Source organism: Oreochromis aureus, linkage group 3 (genome assembly GCF_013358895.1).
Source record: "Oreochromis aureus strain Israel breed Guangdong linkage group 3, ZZ_aureus, whole genome shotgun sequence".
NCBI lineage: Eukaryota > Metazoa > Chordata > Actinopteri > Cichliformes > Cichlidae > Oreochromis > Oreochromis aureus.
In genome coordinates, this window is record NC_052944.1 from 80,477,476 (window position 1) to 80,497,729 (window position 20,254).

Consider the following 20,254-nt stretch of genomic DNA (forward strand, 5'->3'; position numbering starts at 1 on the left):
TTGTTTCTGTGGCTTGAAGTTTATTTGGAGGTACAAATATTACAGGTATTATACAGATGCAGTGTGCAGTATATACATGAGGCGGTTTTCATGCAGTTGCCTGCGCCGTCTCTTTCTTTTTCATCTGTCTTCTCTTCATCAGTTTCTTTTTTAGCTGCTTCTGTTTCTGAATGCTCTCCTGGATTTTCTGTTTGAACTTCTTCTTCTGGCTTCTGATCTTCTCCAACTCAGCTTTCCTCTTGGCCTCCAGCTCTGGATCCTGAAATGGCAGGAAATGAGTTCATAAATACCAGAGTGCCAAACTCACTGTGGGGCAGGTACCAGGTATTTTAGGCACTTTTGGTCTTTTACACTTTATTTAAAACACAGTAGACAGAGAGGCACCTGCTGCTATCAAGTGTGTTCAGATTCTGTTGCTTTCTGTGTCAGTTTTCATTACACCTATGCAGCTAAAACATCACATTGCTGCTAAAGGCTTGTTTCACACAGGCTAGCTATGTACACGTACAGGTTATTCCATCAGTTCTGGGCTGCAAAATGGCACTGGACACTAATGATGGATTTTCTCGTGTACAGGATCCGTACTAAAAGTAGACATGACCACAAAAGCTACTGCCTGTGAGTGTAAGCAGCATAACCTTTGACCCTCAGTGATGACAGCTGTCTTGTAGTTGCTGGCTTGACAAATACAGATCCCCAATCAGAGATGACAGAGTGGTTATTAAATGTTCTCTGCTTCATGCTCTGTGTGGGCTCTCATTACACTTCACATGTGTGAGTGTGACTGCTACCTGACAACGGTGATGATAAAACAATTAAAACCTATAAAGAACAAACATTGAACATTTAAATGCAACACTGCTGCAAGGCAGACTCGTAAAATAAAAACATTTCAATTGATTTAATTATTTATGTCAGGTGAACATCAGAGCTCTGAAACTTTAATCTGGATGTATTTAGTTGGAGGTTACTTTCCCACAGCCTCGCAGGAAAATATTATTGATTGTGCGCTGTGACAAATGCCATTGTCAATTTTGCTCCAGCAGCTGCAATTACAGCACTATAAAAGACTTCCAGTTTGCACTGCTGGAACTTTATAGCTAGTTCTCATTTTAGTTGCATATATCATTCCTTCATAATCTATATCCTGTAAATAAATTAAAAATAATAATAAAATCCAGCTCATTTTAAACTAAACTTGGAACATATCCTGCACAGGTGATGTATTCAGCATAAGTTGCCATGGCGATTTAGCCCGGTAAAAATAGCTCACCAAGCCATTAACCTTGCTTTGCCATTCACCCTTCAGGAGTAGGTGATGTCATCAGGAGACTGTCAAATACTGGATAACATTTAATTTGTCTCGTATTCATAGTTTTGGTGAGTCGATGTGTAACGCTGCTGTTCTGAATGTTTATGATCTCCAATCAACATTAAATGTGAAGTAAAAGGCATAAAGCATGATTCATAAATATTTTAGAGTTTATAAGAAGCTCTTTATTTTACAGACCTTTCATAGACTCTAGTCTAGTTTTACTATTTGTATTTATATCAAAATATTGAAATTATTTTGTCCCTTCTGCCTAAGTAGCAGTGACCCCGAGATCTGGAAAATAACGCCTCACTGTTGTTCAGACGTTAAACTTGACTTAAAAATATAATAATGATACTTCAAATCAAAAACAGAATAATGTTTAAATAATTAACTAAGAGGCTGCACTCACCTTGCCCTCCAGGATCAGCTGTTTCCTCTTGTTGATCTCTTTTTTCTCATCAAAGTCCGTTGACTCGAGTTTCTGCAACACGGAGTTTACAGTGAAAACACTGAAACTGGTGGGGCAGGTTAAAAACAGGCGTCCCTGACTAACGGGACGATTTTCATACTGTCAGTCATCGTGTGAAACAAGGAGCAAAGTTCCACTTTAACTGGATTCAGTGAAAAGCAAGAGGTGAGCATGAGTGATTAAAACATCCGTACTATCTCACACTCCCGCCGGGTCACATTGACTTGGGTGAGGATCTTTAGGACTTCCTTCTCCACCACAGGATATTCCTTCAGCTTTGTTTCTGTAAGAAGACGAGAGGCCAGTGTTTAAACACATGCACTTTGTGATATTTACAAGATAATAATGAGCTGCTGCAGATCTCAAAAAGCAAAAATCATTACCTAACCTTTTTTACAATCAGATATTGTGCAAACAAGTTTAAGATAAATAAAATCTCTAAAAGTCAAAAGTTTTACATGTTTTACTCATTAATGTTACCGATGGACTACAATCTATCCTGAGGTCCAGCTTTTCTACCAACTTCATCCACAGATCCTTAAACTGAGCTCTTAGATGCTCCTGATGTGACTTACGAATCTGTTCTTCGATGGAGTGAATCAGGTGGATGTCGTACTGCGTGACCAGCGTGATGGACACTCCGTTCCTCCCTGCAGGAGGAAAACATCACAGTGTATGAGTGGTGTTTATGTCAGATGTGAGGAAGACGATTTAAGAAGGGACAAAAAAAAAAAAAAACCTGCTCTGGCTGTTCGCCCGACTCTGTGGATGTAGATCTTGGGAAGGCCGGGGGTGTTGTGATTAATGACGACCTGGACAGTTGGGATATCCAAACCCCTGTGGGTGGGAAGTAACAGGAAAACGCACGTTTCTGCTTTGTGGTGACTTCATTGAGTGACAGAAGCCTTAAACAGGCTCACACTACAAAATGTTTGTGTCAGTTTGCTGATTAGAGTCATAAAAATGTGGCTTTTTCATTTCTTTCCATTGCTCCGCGTGCATTCTCACCTGGCAGCTACATCAGTCGCTATCAGGATTTTGTAGACGCTGGCTTTGAACTTGGCGAGGTTTGCAAATCGTTGTTTCTGAAGAACAAAAAGCACAGTCGGTTATTCTGCGGGCTCATTTATCTGCTGTAAAAAGCTCTGATCCTTTTTAACAGACGTTCCCTCTTTAACCCTTCAATGACACAAATATAATTCCCTGCAGATATTTGTAGAGGACCTCTCAGGAGCAGCGAAATCTCCAACACAGAAAGCAAAGTTAATTGATTTTGCACCTCATTCAGCTGTCACTGCAAAGAAGCTGCCCTTAAAATGTCTCAGCAGACACCCTGCTGATGTCAGTTTGTGCCCTCGCTGCTGTTCACACAAGCCTCACCTGTTTCATCATGGAGTGCAGAGAGATGGTTGGAAAGTTAAACTCCCGCAGCATCATGGTGAGGATCTGACAGCTCCTGAATTGGTCAAGAAAATGTATTCAGTGCGACGTGAGCGTAACCACAGCAACAAAAAGGCGAGAACACTCAAAGACCTGCACGCATAAGTTTTACATCATACATATGATCGTTTTTTTCCCTCTTCTAAATCAAATATATGTTATAACATGTGGAAAATTAACAATCACAGTCCAGACTGTGCTTCATAAAACAGCACCGCCCTGCTTTAATCTGTAAATGTGCACACAGGATGCTGAACCCATCGTGGCTTCTTACTTGCACGTGTTGGTAAAAATGATGATGGACCAGTCATCATGCTCATCGGTGAATGTCTGGATCAGATGAACCAGATAGGCGTCCTTCACCTTCTCTGGAGTGAGGATGTATCTCTGGTCCAGCTCCTCTACCGTTCGTGTTCTGACAACAACAATAACAAAAGATAAATCACTGACCGCCCATTAGATTTGATATTTCAAAAAATATAACAGAGAGCATCACTGAAGGTGACGGGGATTCAGGGCTTCAGAAACATCAGGTGATGAAACAACCCAACACTGTGGAGCCTCTGTGACACAGCGCTCACGCTCAGATTCTATTACATTCTTCTGCCCACGGAGATCAGATAACAGATTTAACCTCACCAGGAGGAGAAAACATGTAAAGCTGAACAGAGAACAGAAAGCTCAGCTGCTGAGTTTTATTCTCTACACACTTTCACATTTTAGACCGTTTCTTTTAGTTGTCTGTGATCGTATCCGTGCAAATCTGCACACGCCGTTTCACAATCTGAACCTGCTAACAGTTTGATTAGATTTCTCACTGGACCATGAAAAACCTGCAAATCCCAGACAGATGCAGGTCACTCACTCCGATTTGCTCTCCCAAAAGAACGGTTTGTTCATGGCGATGCTCTTCAGCTCCTGCAGGGTGTCGGTCAGTGTGGCGCTGAACAGCAGCGTCTGACGCTTGGCCGGCAAGATCTCCAAGATCACCTCCAGGTCTTTGGTGAAGTCGGTACAGCCCTGCTCCAGCAGCCGGTCCGCCTCATCCAAAATCTGCCACAGACGAAAAGGCAACACATGAACAGTCACTAAAACCAGGAGATATTATATAAATCACAGGTACTGACTGTCTAACCGTCGCTCCACTGGTTAGAAAAAGACTAAATAGTGTGTACGCTGGTGAAAGATTACGACTTGTATGTGACGAAAGTACTTCATATAAACAGAAGTTTATGTAGTAACAATACTCTTGTTATTGGATCTGATCTATTTCTGGGTTTTGGTGAACTCACCAAGAACTGGATCCTCTTCATGCTGAAGGTGTTGGAGCTGCGGATGTGATCGGCCAGTCGGCCCGGCGTTGCTACGACTACATGCGGTTGGTTGGACAGCTCCAGGGCTTGGGTCACCATATCTGCCCACAACACAGCAGAGTCAGCACAGAGCACGAGCATCAGACAAAAGCAAACAAAGTTCATGGAAACTAGCGACATTGTTTGGTTCCTGCAGCTGAGCATCATCACATTTTGAGGAGGACCCCCACCCTTAAAGGTGAGCTGTAAATTCTGCACAGGTGGACTAAATTCACTCAAAGCACAAAAAAAACAGGTAAATTTGGCACATTTTTACACTCTGATTAAAGGTCAGCTGCTCAATTATTAGCTTAAACAATGATGGAAGATTCAGGGGAAAAAGAATCTGATGTTTATCCTTTTCTATTTGCTTTTGCAAAAAAACCCCCCAAACAAACAAACAAAAAAACCCCAACAACCCAGAAATAAGAAAATAGTTACCCATTCCACCGACGATGATGCAGTCTTTCAGACCCAAAGGTTTCCCCAGGACTCGAAACTGCTCTGCAATCTGATAGGCCAGCTCCCTGAGTGACATATTTATATCATAATGAGTTGAAAATATGAGAGGATTTACGGTACTGTGTCAAAATCTTGAAAAACCCTCATTTCTTTATATTTTGTTTCCAAGGAGCCAGACTTTCTCATATTTTTTTTTTTTTTAAGTGGTCTGAAACAATAGTTCTTTGGACTTTCTGAAGATCTTTCAAAGTTACTCCTTGGACTGCCTTTCACTCATTTTCAGTCCAGTCCTTGTACCTGACCATTTTCAGATGAATGTTTTTGGTTTGTTAAGCCAACACTAACTTATGACTCATTCAAGGATAATAGAGACACTTAACTCAAATGATGAACAGGTATTAGGTGTAACACACTCCAAAATAACGTGTTAATGTAATAACATTAGATTTTTCAGTAAGGCAATAATGTAACGTGTTACTCTAATTCAGTAATCATATTGCAGTTATAATTACTACAGAGTAACTTGCCCGTGAGAAAAAAAGCAGTATACCAAAAAAAAGCAGTACTTTGCAATTAAGCAAAGTACTGCATTACTTTTAAGAGAAGTAAAGAGCAACGTGTACTGCTTTTTTTTAAAGCTACGACCCCAACACCGCACATAACAGACTGATCAACAAAGCAATTTTAAACCGTATCTTTAGGCACGTTTTTACCAGCTGCCTGTAATAAAAACACATCATTTGTTCCCATTTCTTCAGTTAAATCTCTGAAAATGAAGATAACACAGCATAAAATAATATTTATGCAACAACCCGGTGATTCTCAATTATCACCATGAATCCTGAATGTACATCGAGGTTATTATAATATATAATAAAACCAGATATGAAAAAAGTTAGTTCGCTAAATTTAACTAGACTTTTGGAAAAAATGTAAACTAATTAAATGACTTTGTGAACTTGAAAACGAACTATAACAAAATACAAACATGGAGGAAATATCCTTGGCTTTTATCTTGGTAAAAACATTATTACAGCTTGTCTGATGAGGCATTACTGAGACTCTGGATGTCCACATCTGTCCCCTGCACTGACCTGGTGGGAGTGAGCACCAGGCAGAAGATGCCGTACGGGTCCTCTGAGAGTTTCTGCAGCACTGGCAACACGAACGCTGCTGTTTTCCCACTGCCGGTCTTGGCACAGCCCATACAATCCCGACCTGTGAAAAGAAACACCTCGACAATGATGGAGCAAATGTAGAGCTGCAGATTAAGTCCACCTCCGCTGTAAATAACAGAGAAAGTCTTCCAGACATCCTCAACACCAGCTTAACAGTTACTCAGAGCTTATTGGCGATCCTCCGGCAGGAATTACAAGCATATATGTGACAGTATTCCCGTCCTGTCTTACCTTGGAGGATAGCTGGCATGCAGTTTTCCTGGACTGGAGTGGGTTTGTTGATTCCCAGCTGTTTACACTGTTTAACCAGCCAGTCTGACAGACCGAGGGAGGAAAAGTCGCCCATTTTTGATTTACCTCGTCCTCTGAAGCTCAGTGAGATCAGCTGTGGACGCGTTATGATAAAAGAATCGCTAAAATACTCTTATTTCAGTAAACACTAACACATCCTCGTGTGTCAGATCCGCGGGCGCTCGCTGATTACGTAACAAGAGTGCGTCTTCTTCACTGTAGGAAAGTGCGCGTTGCTGCCATCTGCTGGTCGGTGTAGCGAACGACACTGAAAGCAGAGAGTGGAGCAAAAAAAAAGCTGTTGATAGATCGGTTAAGTTATTTCTGTCTCCACAGAAATCCAATCTCATCTATTTGTGAACGATGCTAAAGCTGACCCTTCATATATGAGCTGTTTCTCTGTGACATGCGCATCATTCAGCCTGTTTTTAAGGCATTGAAATTAAAGCAGGAACATGCAGAGCGTTCTTATGTGGGTAAATAATGATGTAATGAAACTATATATGAGACCTTGGGCCCCTCTGTAAGACTCGGGGGTAGTAAAGCCTCAATTTAATTAACCGGTGCATATTCACAAAGAAATATGCACACCCAGTGGAGCTTGAGGCTTTGCCAGCTTTCCAGTTCGTTGTGTCCAGCACTACAGATTTGGATTGACCTCTGAACATGCCAGAGCCTCAGCATTTTCACTGTAGAGCTGGGCTGTCTCTGCTTTGTCTTTGCAGTGCACATTTAAAGGAAATATTGAAAGAAAGGTGCCTATCTGTAATTCCCCAATCTTTACAGTAATATATATATTTGCCTGGATTTCTAAGATGTTGTTTTTATTGTCAAACACACGCTCTCAGGGTTCTGATAGAGATCACCTGTCGTAAAGTTCTCACCATGCACATCACAATGATGAAGTTGAGACAAAGTTTCAGATCGATAAAAACCTGTTATTTTCTCTATGTGGCAGATTGTGTCAGACTGATCGCTTCGTGGTGCATTGTCACGTGTGATTAATGACCAGCAAGATGAAGGGAATCTTTCACGGGCATCATAAAAATACACTTTCTCCGGTCAGAACTTGTTAAATTTCACATCAGTCAGAAAATGGTTTTTATGATCAGAAGGTGGTCCGTGTGGGTTTTAGAGGCTTTTCAGTCAGCCACGTATCCTCATCTGCTTGGGCATAAACCTTGAACTTAAACCTTGACTCTTTCCTGGCTCTCTGTGGTTCCGTGCTGCACAGAACTGCAGCAGTCTCACATGGAAAACTCCAGAATCTCCTTTAAAAATCCAAGATTTAATTCTCTGCATAGATTTATTTGCTAATGTTTTGCAGATGATTTCTTGTTTATCACATCATGCGAGTATTTGCTTCAAGTCTCACCTGCCACTGTGGGCTTGCGAAGGACAATGTGAGTTAATTCAGTTACTGCTTGACTAGAGAGGCAGAAGAAGCTTCACCAAGAAAAACCTATCTGTGTCTGCACACCAGGCTGCCAGAGGTGATTAATGCCCTGTGTGTTAAAGGCAAAGGCCTGAAGGTTCAGCTCCATCCTGTCCAGACCGTCCAGCTGTGCCGCAAACTGCCTTGGACCGAGTGAAAAGTGTCTCTCTAAATTAAAAGGAGGATTGGTTGAATGCAAAGGCGAGGATCCGATGTTCCCTGCTGCCTCCCTGCAGCACAGAGGCGCAGTCAGCTGCATCGCTGTAACAGCCCACTGAGCAGCATGATTAGCGCTCCCATTGCTCTTCCACCACATTTGAGGCTCCAGTCTCCCATGTTCAGCCTATATTCATGCAGATAAATCAGTGGAGACTCTTTCTAAGCACACAGAAATGTTTCCAGCACTTTTAGGGGGGAAATATAGAACTTTAACAAGAAAACAAAATGGTGCAAACAAGTTTTGCTTTTCCAAAAAGAAACAGACTGTGTAGTGCTTAACCGACCTGTCTATATCCCAGATCGGCGATGCACTAAAAGTATTTGGCAAATTATGAAATGAAAAATACAACAAAGGAGGGAGTGAACTGTTTAATAGACTTAATCTCAGGAGATTCAATGTGGCTATAAAAACTACAGCAATTGCTCTCAGTTTTCAGAGGCTTAATGCCTGCATCTGAGTTTAACCCCCAAAAAAAAACTCTCCAATCTAATCTGGCATATATTTTTACATTTCTATACTGATTTGAAATTATTGGATTACCGTATAGCTCTTTATAAACATCTTCATACTCACCATAATCTGGTTTAACATGAGATTAACACATTAAGTGCAGCAGTGCGCATCATGACTGATTGTTTGCTTAAGCTTTTGTCGTAAATAGCTATCGGGGACGGGGGATTTAAGGCTATAACTATGCCATTTTGACATAGTTCTCATTCTGGCATATAAATGAACAGTCGGAATAATAAGGAGTTCGTTTGTAGGTTCCACGGAGCCCGTTAGATGGCACTGTGGAGGCCCCGCGGTCCCACAGAAATAGTTGAATGGAATCCCAGTGTGATCTGGCACAGTAGTGGGAGGGGAGCACAGCACACAAGTCCTGGAGAAGGTTTGAGCCAAGAGCACTGTGCTGCCCGACTTTTCATCGACATTCGTCCGTCTGTCCGAGCCGCAAAGCTGAGCCAAACGTTCGCGGTGCGTAATTACGCACGGATACGACAGTTCCGCGGTGTTCTTGGCTGTGGAAACCCCGCGGACAAAGAAGGGCAGGCGGGTTGGAGTGCAACTGACTTGAGCGGAGAGGAGTACTGTTGGAGGGGAAACTGGAGGAATCTGGCGTCGGAAGTGATTTGTCTTTTTTTTTTTTTTTTTTTTTCCAAAAATGTAACTTACGTCCAGGATTTTAGGAAAGGAAAAATCTCTTTGGCGAGAGGGGAATTAAGAGTGGATTTAACCCACAAAATAACATCTAAATCCTCGGAGCATGGGGTAAGTTGTGGTTTTGTGTCTGAAATTCTTTCTCTTCAAGTGTTGATTTAAAGAAAAGAAGAAAAAAACAAAAGCTGAATGTGAACTTTGTGACGAAGCAGCTTCGTTTCTGAGGTTGTGGGTTTTTGATTCCGTTGGACGGCATCTTGTACACGCTTTTGGAGCAATTCTACCGTTAGTTCACATGTGACAGTCTGCTGTTTTCTTTGTTTACATCCCAGTAGCTGCCGAGAGAGAAGGGAGTCTTTAATTTTAAGCGCAGATCCCAACTTATTTTGATCAAAACTCTATTTTTTGACTGCTGTGCCAACGTAGATAATCGCATTACATGTAACCGTCTGGCTGTCACGCTGGCGGTTTGTTTAAAAGTAATGGTGATATTTTTATGATGACGCACACGGAGGTCATTTAAATGCTCCAACTGCTGAGACTTCCTCTACTCTGTTCCTCCTCACTGAAGAGAGAGTCTGCAGGCTGATTCTGTTGCAGGGGATCCTGGGTGCCTTTTATTGGGATGCTGTTGGTGTCATGCTGCGCTCAATCTCATTAACTCTGTCAGTGTGTTTGCGTGTGTTCAATTATACGTGCAGGTCTCCAGCTAGGCTTCAGATACACCTGAACCTTCTTCCCACTACCGGAGTCCAAGCTGTTAGCTTCCAACCTCTGGGAGACTTCTATGACGCTTTAAGATGCTCCTTAAATGAATGCACAGCACGAGAGCATCATCTTTTATCTTTAATGTGATTTCACTGACGCGCCACGATAAGCTGGCACCCCCGCAGGAGGATCCGATTTCACTGCATTATTGCATTATTGTGGTTTTACATTCTATTTATTTGCAGCCTAAACTACTTAATGTAATCGTTCTCAGTGCACAAGTGCACAGTAATGCAACAGTGCCGATATTTACCCGTTTACTGATCAGATTCAACCCCGTTTCCTAAAAACTGTGCTCCTATACAGCTAAAATGTGATCTCAAATACATTTCAAGAACATTTATTTTCTTGCCAGCAAAATATTTGACTTGGAAATGCCTCAGGGTCGAGCTTGAAGAGGTGTCTGGAGAGAAGAGAGGGGCTTCTGGGCATATCTGCTTAGAGTGCTGCCCTGTGACCCAGGATCCAGATAAGCAGAAGAAGATGGATGGAAAATATGTGATAATGGAAAAGACTAGAGAAAATCTGCACTGTGAGACATCTGTCATCCAGGAAACTCGGATTTGAACAGTTTTTCATTGAGTTTAATATTTTTCTTTTATTTATCCTCCCCGTTTGGTTCGTTTCAGGGCCAAATGAGTTGGTCAGGTTGGCGGGGCGTAGTCTGAGGACGCACCTGAGCCGCAGCGCAGACCACACCCAGCCACAATTAACCATTAAAGTTTTCACCTTTCCTTTTTTTGTTCACAATTACGATTTAAAAAGAAAAAAAAAAAACTAAAGTAAACGGGCCAACAAGAAGTAGCTGTACATACCTGAAATTCCAGTATGAACTGTAATATTTCACTTGTGTTAGTGCACTGATTGGAGTACTTTTACAAAGTGATTGCAAACTGCTGTAAAGCACCCACGCATTCAATTCTCAGGTTTCAAGGTTCGAGGTTTCAGAGTCATGGAAATATTTGTGGTTTCAGGGCTTTGAAACCACAAATATTTCTTTTGCTGTCGTGTTCTCCATGTGTGAGATGGAGAGGGTGCACTAATGTGTTACTGTCCATAAAAGTCAGATTAGGAACTAAATACCCAACCCCAGTCAGCGTGGCATTGTGCCACAGTGTCAACGCTAAAAGCTTAAAGTAGACTGTATCCACTCTGTTGATGCCAGCGGGGAAATGGTCCTCTGACAGTAACAAACAAGCAAACATCTGCTCCGATGGCCTGTGTTTGATGCATTTTCACTGTCAGAGCTTAAGCCAGGCATCAACTCTGCTTCATCCCTCTGAGCAGGAGAGAGGCAGCAGGATTCAGTCACCTGGGCCAAATGGTGAAAAAAAAAAAAAAAAAAAAAAAGGGAAAAAAAAGCTGGATTTAGTCACTGGGCCACCGTGTACTCTCAAACAGGAGTCTGCAGAACTCATAATATCCAGAGACAGCCTGCAGCTCTTCTGCACACTTGACAGATGGAGCAGAGTCTTGATTAAGAGTCGCTTCAGGTCCATAAACCAAATGAATTTTCACACAGGTGCTTTCAAGCTGCGTGCTGCTTGTCTTGGAGTTCTTGTTCTCATCCTCTGACCTGGGTAGCCTGGAAATAGATGGAGATGCAGTCTTGATATAATGAACACCTTCTAGCTTTAGGTAACAGGCTGCAGATTTAGACAGGGTGAAGTTTATGATCAGTTTCTATTAATTCAACATCAATGTTCGGTAACAGCAACACATTAAAAATGGTTCAGAAAATCTGCATTTTCGGGCAACATTTGGAGGAGCCTCATGAATGGGTTTATTGTGTGTTAATGAGGCGAGAACTATGTATAAGTACCATTTTTAAATGGAGCTTTGGTCTTAAGTAGAAGTCTTTTTCATGTGTGTTTTTAAGCAGGTGTAACCTAAATGAAATTCTTTGTTTTGTGTTTTGTGCAGGATATGATTCATGTTCTCTTGGTACTGTTGATTAGTAGTATAGTACAACATCCTCCCCAGTTCCAAATAATTGTGACACTTTTACTCTTCCATGGAAAATATTAGCTCATTTTGAATTTAATGGCAGCAAAACATCTCATAAACGTTGAATCGAGGCAACAAAATGCTGGAAAAGTAAGTGTTACTGAAAGGAAACAACATTTTGCCATTATGTTATTTGGCAACAGGTCTGCATTTATTGAAAAAATATGAAGACTTTTAAATGTCTCCTCATTTACAGTACATAATATCATTAAAAAATATTCAGAGTGTCTGGAGAAATCGCTGTGCACAAGGGACTAGGCTGAAAATCAATACAGGGCGCCCATGATCTTCTGTCCCTCAGGCAGCATTGCATTAAAAGCAGATATGATTCTTTCATGGAAATCGCTGCACGGGTTCAGCAACACTTCCAGAAATCACTGTCTGCATGCACAAATGCAAGTTAAAGGTCTATGATGCAAAGAAGAGGTATATGTGAACATGATCCAGAAATGCTGCCGTTTTCTCTGGGCCAAAGCTCGTTGAAAATGGACTGAGGAAAACTGGGAAAATGTTCTATGGTCAAACAAATCAAAATTTTAAATTCTTCTGGGAAAACATGGACGCTGTTCTGGATTTAAGAGGAGAAGGACCATCCGGCTTGTTATCAACACTCAGTTCAAAAGCCTGCATCTCTGACTGTACATCAGTGCCCATGTAACTGGCAGCATGTGCATCTGGAAAGGCATCATTAATGCTGAAAAGTGTACATGCAATATAATGCTCCCATCCACACGTCTTTCTCAAGGACGGCCTTGCATATTTCAATAAGACAATACTAAACGACACACTGCACCTATGACAGCATTGCTTTATAGTAGAAGAGTCTGAGCCGCCTGCAGTAGAGACCATCTTTCACCAACTGAGAACAATTAGAGCATCATGAAACCAAAAATACAAGAAAGAGGACACTTTGAGCAGTCCTGTATCAGACAAGAATGGGACAACATTCCTCTCCCAAAAGTCCCGCAACTGGTGTCCTCAGTTCCCAGACTGTTACAGACTGTTGTTAAAAGAAGAGGCCATGCTACACAGTGGTAAACATGGCCCTGTCCCAACTTATTGACATGTCGCTGCCATCAAATTTAAAATGAGCTAATATTTTTCCTGAAATAGTAAAATGTCTGTTGTGAATAAAACATGGGTTTATGAGATCTGCGGATCACGGTATTCTGCTTTCACTGACATTTTACACAACGTCCCAACCTCTTGATGTGGACCCCCTGAAGCAGTGGCTGGTAAGATCAGCAGGTGTTATGCTTCACCTTATAACTTGAACTATCTCCTTCTTGTTCTGCTGCAGAGGAGTTTTCTGCCAGCTGTAAAATGTACCCGCTACACCGAGAGAGGTACAAACACACCGCTGTCTCTGTGTTGTTGCTCTGTCTGATAGGGATGGGTGATACCTCCTACCAATTAATGCTGAGCTTTAGGTCACTGTGTGTACCTTTCACTCAGCAGAAGCTGCTTAATTACAAACGCCTGGTGTATTCAAAGCGTATAAGTTTGGTATCTATTAATATTATTTGGTTTTAAAAAAAAAAAGTGTAAAAGTAGCTCAGTATGAATATAGGGACACTTGTAAAATTTAAAGTAGGGCAGCTATTAATAGAAATGTCACCATTGCGTCATGAAATTGTGAATTTTTACAGTTAGTTTTTTTTTTGATACTCCAAAATAAGACATCAGGTAATAATACATTGGGGATCAATCCTCCCATCCCTGCTTCATTAAATATTTATTTGCCTTTGAACAAAATCCACCCTCATCTCATCCTCCCCGTCGTGTTAATCCTCTGCTCGGTATCTGTGGAAACTGTAACAAGCTGTAAGATGTGATTCGCAGAGTGGAGGTTTCATGCTTGTCGTGATGTGCAAATGTTGTCAGCATGTTGTGCTGCCCTCGCTGTCATCACCTGGTGTTCCTTTTATCACGCTGTCGTCCTGTCACACACTTTGTTGCAGCTCAGCTGTTCCACGCACTGTTGGATTGTTTTGCAAGTGCATCGTGTTGTACGAGCTCTTGGCATGTTTTGCATGTAAAACCTCGGTCTTTAAAATAACTACAAATGTTTTAAAAAAAATGTTGTGGTGTAAAAATATACAGTGGATGTTCTTGACTCAAGTTAACCTCATTGTTTTTTTGCTCTGTTTTTTTTTGGTGTGAAACACTTTCTTTGAGCAGTTTAGTGCTTGTAGCTTAAAAGATGGAGTTTCACATTTACTGAAGGATTTTCAGCATTCCTCATTCACAGAGGCTTGTTGTTGGTTGCTGAACACAACTCTGCCCACTCAGTGAGCACAGTCAGTATAAAAGGCCTCAGGCACATGAAAGCTTCACTGACAACTAACGGACTCTTAAAAGAAACGGAAGTTGAGTCCTCTCTTCTCTTCTAGGCCTTCTGGTTAGACAACAGAAAATGAACACTTTTGACAATCAGTTGTATGTTTAAGTCATAAAAATAATGAATGAATATTGCTGGTGTCAGTTTTATAGTTTTTTTTTTCTTTTTAACTGTTAGTTGAGTAAAGCCAACTTGATTAGTTTTTAGCTTGTGGGATTTTATTGTTTTTGTGTTTTGCAAAATTGAAATAGCAGTTGCAGCAGGTCTGGATTTAGCTAGCTCAAGAAGACGATTTCAATACATGTATCATGCTTCTTTAACCTTTTATACACAAAGAAATGTGGAGCCATCTACATTGTTGTTTAAGGTGGCGATAACTGCTGTAATTAATGTAAGATGGATATAGCCAGCGTACATGAACATATAGCTTGATGAGGATGGACCTGATCAGCTAGCTAACTAACTAGCTAGGGCTAGGTCAATGCTAGCTAACTAGCTGGATTAGGAATGTGCATCCTTTTATTCACTGCAATGATATTTGTGATGCTAGATGTGCCAAGTGAAAAACAGGCTTCCAAGAAAACATAGCCACTGGCTGGAAAAACTAAACAGTAGACTCCTTGGAGAAGAGAGTGGCCAGTTAAATTTCTCAAGATTCCCCATAAGGAGTTTTTTTTGTACAAACACTGAACGAGTAAAGGAATGAGAAACCGAGGTAACTTCATGGTCATACAATCGTGACTTGTCAATCGTAAGGGAGCCTCCAGCTCCATAACCCAAGTTTATTGCCTATTTTAATTTTGGAAAAGCAGTTGTGAAGATGCTAATCACAATTTTGTGCACACCAAAACATTCACACCGAGACCCCTTTGGATGAGATGGTTTTGGTCTGGGCCCAAGAGAACTCCAAAGCAGTTTCTTTAAGATGACTTCCATCAGCTACCAGAGCTATTTCTGTTTCCACATCTGGGCAATAAGTGGACTGAATGTGACACATTTGTGGTTTGACCACAGTTTTTTTTTTAGAGTTTTCTCTGTGTGGACCAGAGGAAATGAACCTGTGAAGACTTAAAATTAGCCAATGAGAAAGCTTAGTGAGAATGCAGATTTAAGGTATTTTTGAATTTGCTTCACTTTCCAGACACCCTCCACTCTACATCCATCGTATATCTACAGTCTGTGGAAACAACAAAGTGCATCAAAGCTGTTTCCTGAAGGCAACTGAAGCTAGCTGTTGTCATGCTTCCTGTCGTTATGAGAAGCTAAGCTCCCGGCTATCAGTTTCTCATCTAAAAATTGAAGCTTTTACATAAATGCACATTAGAGGATTGGAGTTTGTTGTTGTCTGAATTCGTGGTTATACAGCACAGCACGTGGCAGAGTATGATTATCAGTTGATATAATTACTGTAGAGTCATAGGAGAGGATTAAGATATTTCAGACCAATATAAGCTCATTTAGTGTTGAAATGTTTTGTAACATCACAGAGCAGCCTCCATGTGCAGCGTACAGGGCGTCTACACTTTGAACATGTTCAGTTTACCCTCAGCATAATGACAGTAAAGTGGATTGTCTGTGTCCTCACTCTGGTCAAGGACAAAACCAGCTCCTCTGTGGGGAGAATAACCTCTTAATTGCTGTTCTGGAGACATGCACAGTTGAATTAATAACCAGTCATCTTGACTCACTCGCCACTTCTATTCATCCCACCTCGTTTTGCTGCCTTGAAAGTACATAAAAGTGAAACGATGGGTGGAAAAAATCAGCTCTTTCTTTGTGTTTCTACCTGGCTTTCATGCCCTGAATACAGAAAACACTTCTGGCTTTGTGTCACCTACACAAATCGTGACAACAGTCAGCCTCCTGCAAGAGGAGCTGACCTTCACATAAGTGCAGTGCTGCTGCTTAGCAGAGCTGGAGTTCACGTTAGGGCGTTTTTCCAGTTAAAGTGAAATCAGTGAACCGTGCAGCTGCTTGATGAGTTGTTCAACTTCTGCTAATCAAAGAAAATCTAAAGTGACAACCATAAACCTCCAAAGCTTTCCTTACTTTGCGCCAGAGTTGGAAATTTGGACAGATATGGGGACTCGTTTCGCAGCTACAATATGAGCTGGTGTTTCACTTCGCTGTGCTATTTTGGTATGTAGTTGTAGCGTGTCATGTTGCCCGGACACGCCAGGCACTTTTGCTGGCTCAGGAAAGGTGGACGCCGGGCTGCTCGCTCTCAGAGGTCGGAGGAAGCAGACCCTTTAAAGGAGAAGTACTGTCAGAAGAACAAAGAGAAGCAAAAACATTTTCCTGTTTTGGTAATCCTGACGCTCCCAGAGGGTGCAAAGCCACAGCAGGCTGCCTGTTGTTTGTTGTCTTAATTCACAGATGGTGAACAGTGATGCTCAGTTGATGTGCTCATTTAGAGTGAATTTAACCCTTTTCAGATGGATGCAGAAATTAGGACAAATCCATGTTTCTGGGTCAAAACCTCACTCATCAGCAGCCCCTAGCATCCCCCACCTCTCTGCTGTTTTAGGACCCCTAAAGCAGAAGCCTTTGGAAACACCGCTGACCCATTTTCATTTTCTGCACAGCCTGAAACTGAAACTTTGAGATACTTCCCAATTGTGTCTGATCAGTCACTACTTATCCTTCCTTTACGTGCCATAATTGTACCCCATGACTGTTTTGTGGATGGAAAAAAAGACATCTCTGGCTTGGCTAGGAGTATTGAATTCAAAATCAAATGCAGGTGTCTGTGACCTTGTGTTGTGATAATTATGCAGGAAAATTCTGCATTCTTTCATGATACTCCTGCCTAAATGCACAGGAGGTACACTCGGTCTACTTGAATGGTGCATTTTCAGGCAGACGGACATGAATGGTATGAATGTGAAACACTCTTCTGGAAAGAGGTCGTTTGCATCAAGATTCTATTTTAAAATGAAAATGTATTCATGTGGACATGGCCTTAGACCATCTGCAGTCTTTGCAATCACATCTCCTGCAGTAGCAAAGCTGACAGCACTTTTAAAAACAACATATTCACACACAGTGGGTTTTTTTCAGTCTTTTGAAATATTTTCTCTCCCACACGAATGAGGGTACATTTCCACAAATCGAAGGTCCTTGCTCTAAAATTTGTAAAGCCACTTGAGGCACATTTGGGATTTTTTTTTAATACTGGGCTTTATAAATGAAACCGACTTGATATTGGGCACATGGTACTCTAATACATCAGACTGGAGAAGGTGAAGCTGTCATCCAGCTGACTGATCTGTAGACAAACTCTGACAAACACAGTGTTTGTGAGAATAAGTAAAATGGTCTTGACTATAAAACTGGGTTCATTTATATTATGATTATAGGAAAACTACTCTCACAGGACACTGTTAGGTACACATGTTGAATGGCTCGTTAATTCAACTGTCTATTCAGCCAGTCACATGGTAGTAACTCGGTGCATATATGCACAAAGATATGGTGAAGATGTCCTGCTGAAGTTCAAACCGAACATAAGGATGATGATTTAAGTGACTTTGAATGTGACATATTTGTTGTTTTCAGACAGGCAGGTCTGAGTATTTCAGATGTGCTGGGATTTTCCCACACCAGATTTTAGAGGATGGTATGAAAAAGGGTAGAAATATCAAAGGAGTGTTAGGAATGTAACTGTAACCACTGTAACAAAATGTATCAAACCTCTGCAGCAGCAGAAGACCACGTCAGGTAAGAACAGGAAACTGAGGCTACAGTGCACATGGGCTCATCAAAAAAAAAAAAAAAAAAAAAGATTGGACAACATAAGACTAGAAAAACTTAAGTTTAGTTTGAGTTTTTATTTCTACTGTGGCAGATAATAGGGTCAGAGTATGATGTAAATAACATGAAATTATGGATCCATCCTGCCTTGCTTCAGTGGTTCAGGCTGGCGATGTTATGGTGTGGCATCATTTGGCCATCACAGCCTACCAGAGTATCATTGCTGACCATGTTCATCCTTTTCTGACCACGCTGTATCCATCTTCTGATGACTGCTTCCAGATCTCAATCCAATAGAGCGCCTTTGGGATGGCGTGGATAGATTCACATCATGGATGTGCAGCTAACAAACCTTCGACTCTGTGATGCTGTCATGTCAACATGGGGTAAAACCTTTGAGGAATATAATCTATATTACAAAAAATGAAGGCAGTCCTCAAAGCAAAACGAGGTTCAACACTATGAATGTGTACCTATTGAAGTGGCCTAATGAGTGTATGTATTAAGTATTAATTTTTCACGAGTGATTGATACAGCACTCTGTGTGGTGCAATGAATGACACTGTACTTCTGTTTTTTTCTTGCTGAGTTAGCACAAGAGGGAAACGGCTACTCACAGCGGTCATTAGTATTCATAACAAACTTTCTCTTCCTCTTAGGAGTGAATATGTCTTTAAAAAGCTTCCCATAGTCATAAATTATATTCTCCTTTCTTAAAACTTTGCCACCTTGGGTGGGGTAAATGTTACTAAAACATAACTTTTTTCATTTTTAAAAATCAAAGCCTTTAGTTAACTAACAAATTCTAATGTGTTTTTTAAGGTCTCCTGGTCTTAGTGTATCAAAAAACTTTGGAGCTCTGTGTATTATTTGTTTCATACTGTGAGTTCTTGTAATACTTGCAGAATGTGGTGTGTGATAGTCTTGCTGAAATATCCAAGACCTTCTTTGAGAAATGTTTGGCATTAATGGGGCTTCTGCAGGTCTCACAGTCGCTGCCATCACAGACTCTGGCTTGTAAACTGTTTGCATGACGGTCCATGTTTCTGTGTTCGTTTTTCAGCTGTTTACAGCAAGGAGTGTTTGTTCTACACAATGTGTAAATGATCCTTTTTTTGACCCTTTCTTAACCTCCTGTTCTTCTCCGCCTCTACTGGACCTCCTGCAAGCTTTCTCCTCTTCGCCTTTTCAGATTTGAACACTGGCTTTTAAGCACAACCAATACGATTTCAGGCAGTGACTTCAGCAGCTTTCCACTTCTCTCAGGCTATTTACAGCCCATACAGCTTAAAGGCTTCATTATTGGCAGTTAGAGGAGTATTTTCTCAATGGGCGACTGGTCATGTTTGACTGCAGGGCCAAACAGGAGGGTGCAGCTCCTATTTAACAGATCAGAGATTCAGGGTGGTGAATGGGTACTGAGGTTAAGAAGAGAGATGAAGAAAGCAGTGAGAGAGGATTAGAAAGTGATGACTTGGGGTGAAGCTCACACAGCAAAGCCATAGTGTGTGTTTGTGTGAGTGTGGTGGAGCAGATCAAGACTGAATAAGAAATGCTTTTTAAAAAGTCTAAACTAAAGTCCACGGTTATAAGTTTATGCACAAAGAAGATATCAGGATGAAAGTATTTCAGTGTTTATAGCATGCAGTAAGTGTACCAAGTGCACGAAGGCCCTCTGGTTGACTTTATGCAAACTTTGCTGAACTCTGTAGACTTGTTGATGGGAAAAATCCATACTGAAGAATAATCTTTGACATTAATAGTGCAGTTTAAAATTTCACATCACGGATAGATCACATTTATTTTTATACCCAATGCAGTGGAACATTTCATAGTTAAATATTTTACATTTTGAATTGACACTACTTGTTAACAAAACTTCCTTACCTACAGTGCAATACAAGAATCTTAAGCTACCCATCATTTCTTTACATTTTGCTTCCATGACCTGCTTGTAATTTTTTGAAGTGCTCTTGAGCAGCAGTTGGCTTTCTTGAGGTCTTTTATTTAAACATTGGCTGCTTTTTAAAAAAATGCATTTTTAGTCCTGTTCTTGTGACCAACC

The 20,254-nt window shown here is 41.1% G+C and overlaps 2 protein-coding genes across 2 annotated transcripts in view; one reads left to right on the forward strand and one right to left on the reverse strand.

Annotated features, from left to right (window-relative positions):
* On the reverse strand, nucleotides 1-6,705 carry ddx49 (DEAD (Asp-Glu-Ala-Asp) box polypeptide 49). Its single transcript, XM_031731694.2, has 13 exons — nucleotides 6,448-6,705; nucleotides 6,133-6,256; nucleotides 5,018-5,103; nucleotides 4,517-4,638; nucleotides 4,090-4,277; nucleotides 3,499-3,639; nucleotides 3,165-3,240; nucleotides 2,793-2,869; nucleotides 2,524-2,621; nucleotides 2,360-2,434; nucleotides 1,979-2,067; nucleotides 1,725-1,796; nucleotides 1-259 (listed from the first exon to the last, which is right to left on the reverse strand). Exons 1-13 carry the CDS (start codon nucleotides 6,560-6,562, stop codon nucleotides 89-91), a joined length of 1,434 nt encoding a protein of 477 aa, XP_031587554.1. The 5' UTR covers nucleotides 6,563-6,705; the 3' UTR covers nucleotides 1-88.
* Nucleotides 6,706-8,979: 2,274 nt separating this feature from the next.
* The window catches only part of homer3b (homer scaffold protein 3b), a 49,897-nt gene continuing 38,622 nt past the window's right edge, over nucleotides 8,980-20,254 (forward strand). The window contains exon 1 of the mRNA XM_031731664.2: nucleotides 8,980-9,431. Within this exon, the coding sequence (XP_031587524.1) occupies nucleotides 9,427-9,431 (5 nt within the window). The 5' untranslated portion in view covers nucleotides 8,980-9,426. The remainder of the gene's footprint in view (nucleotides 9,432-20,254) is intronic.

What these genes read in the sequence shown, in the direction of transcription:
- ddx49 (XM_031731694.2), bottom strand. Translation starts at nt 6,562, where the DNA reads ATGGGCGACTTTTCCTCCCTCGGTCTGTCAGACTGGCTGGTTAAACAG. An exon ending in CTGGTGCTCACTCCCACCAG is followed by an intron (nt 5,104 to 6,132) that starts GTCAGTGCAGGG and finishes TATGTCACTCAG; the next exon opens with GGAGCTGGCCTATCAGATTG. An exon ending in TGAAGAGGATCCAGTTCTTG is followed by an intron (nt 4,278 to 4,516) that starts GTGAGTTCACCA and finishes CGTCTGTGGCAG; the next exon opens with ATTTTGGATGAGGCGGACCG.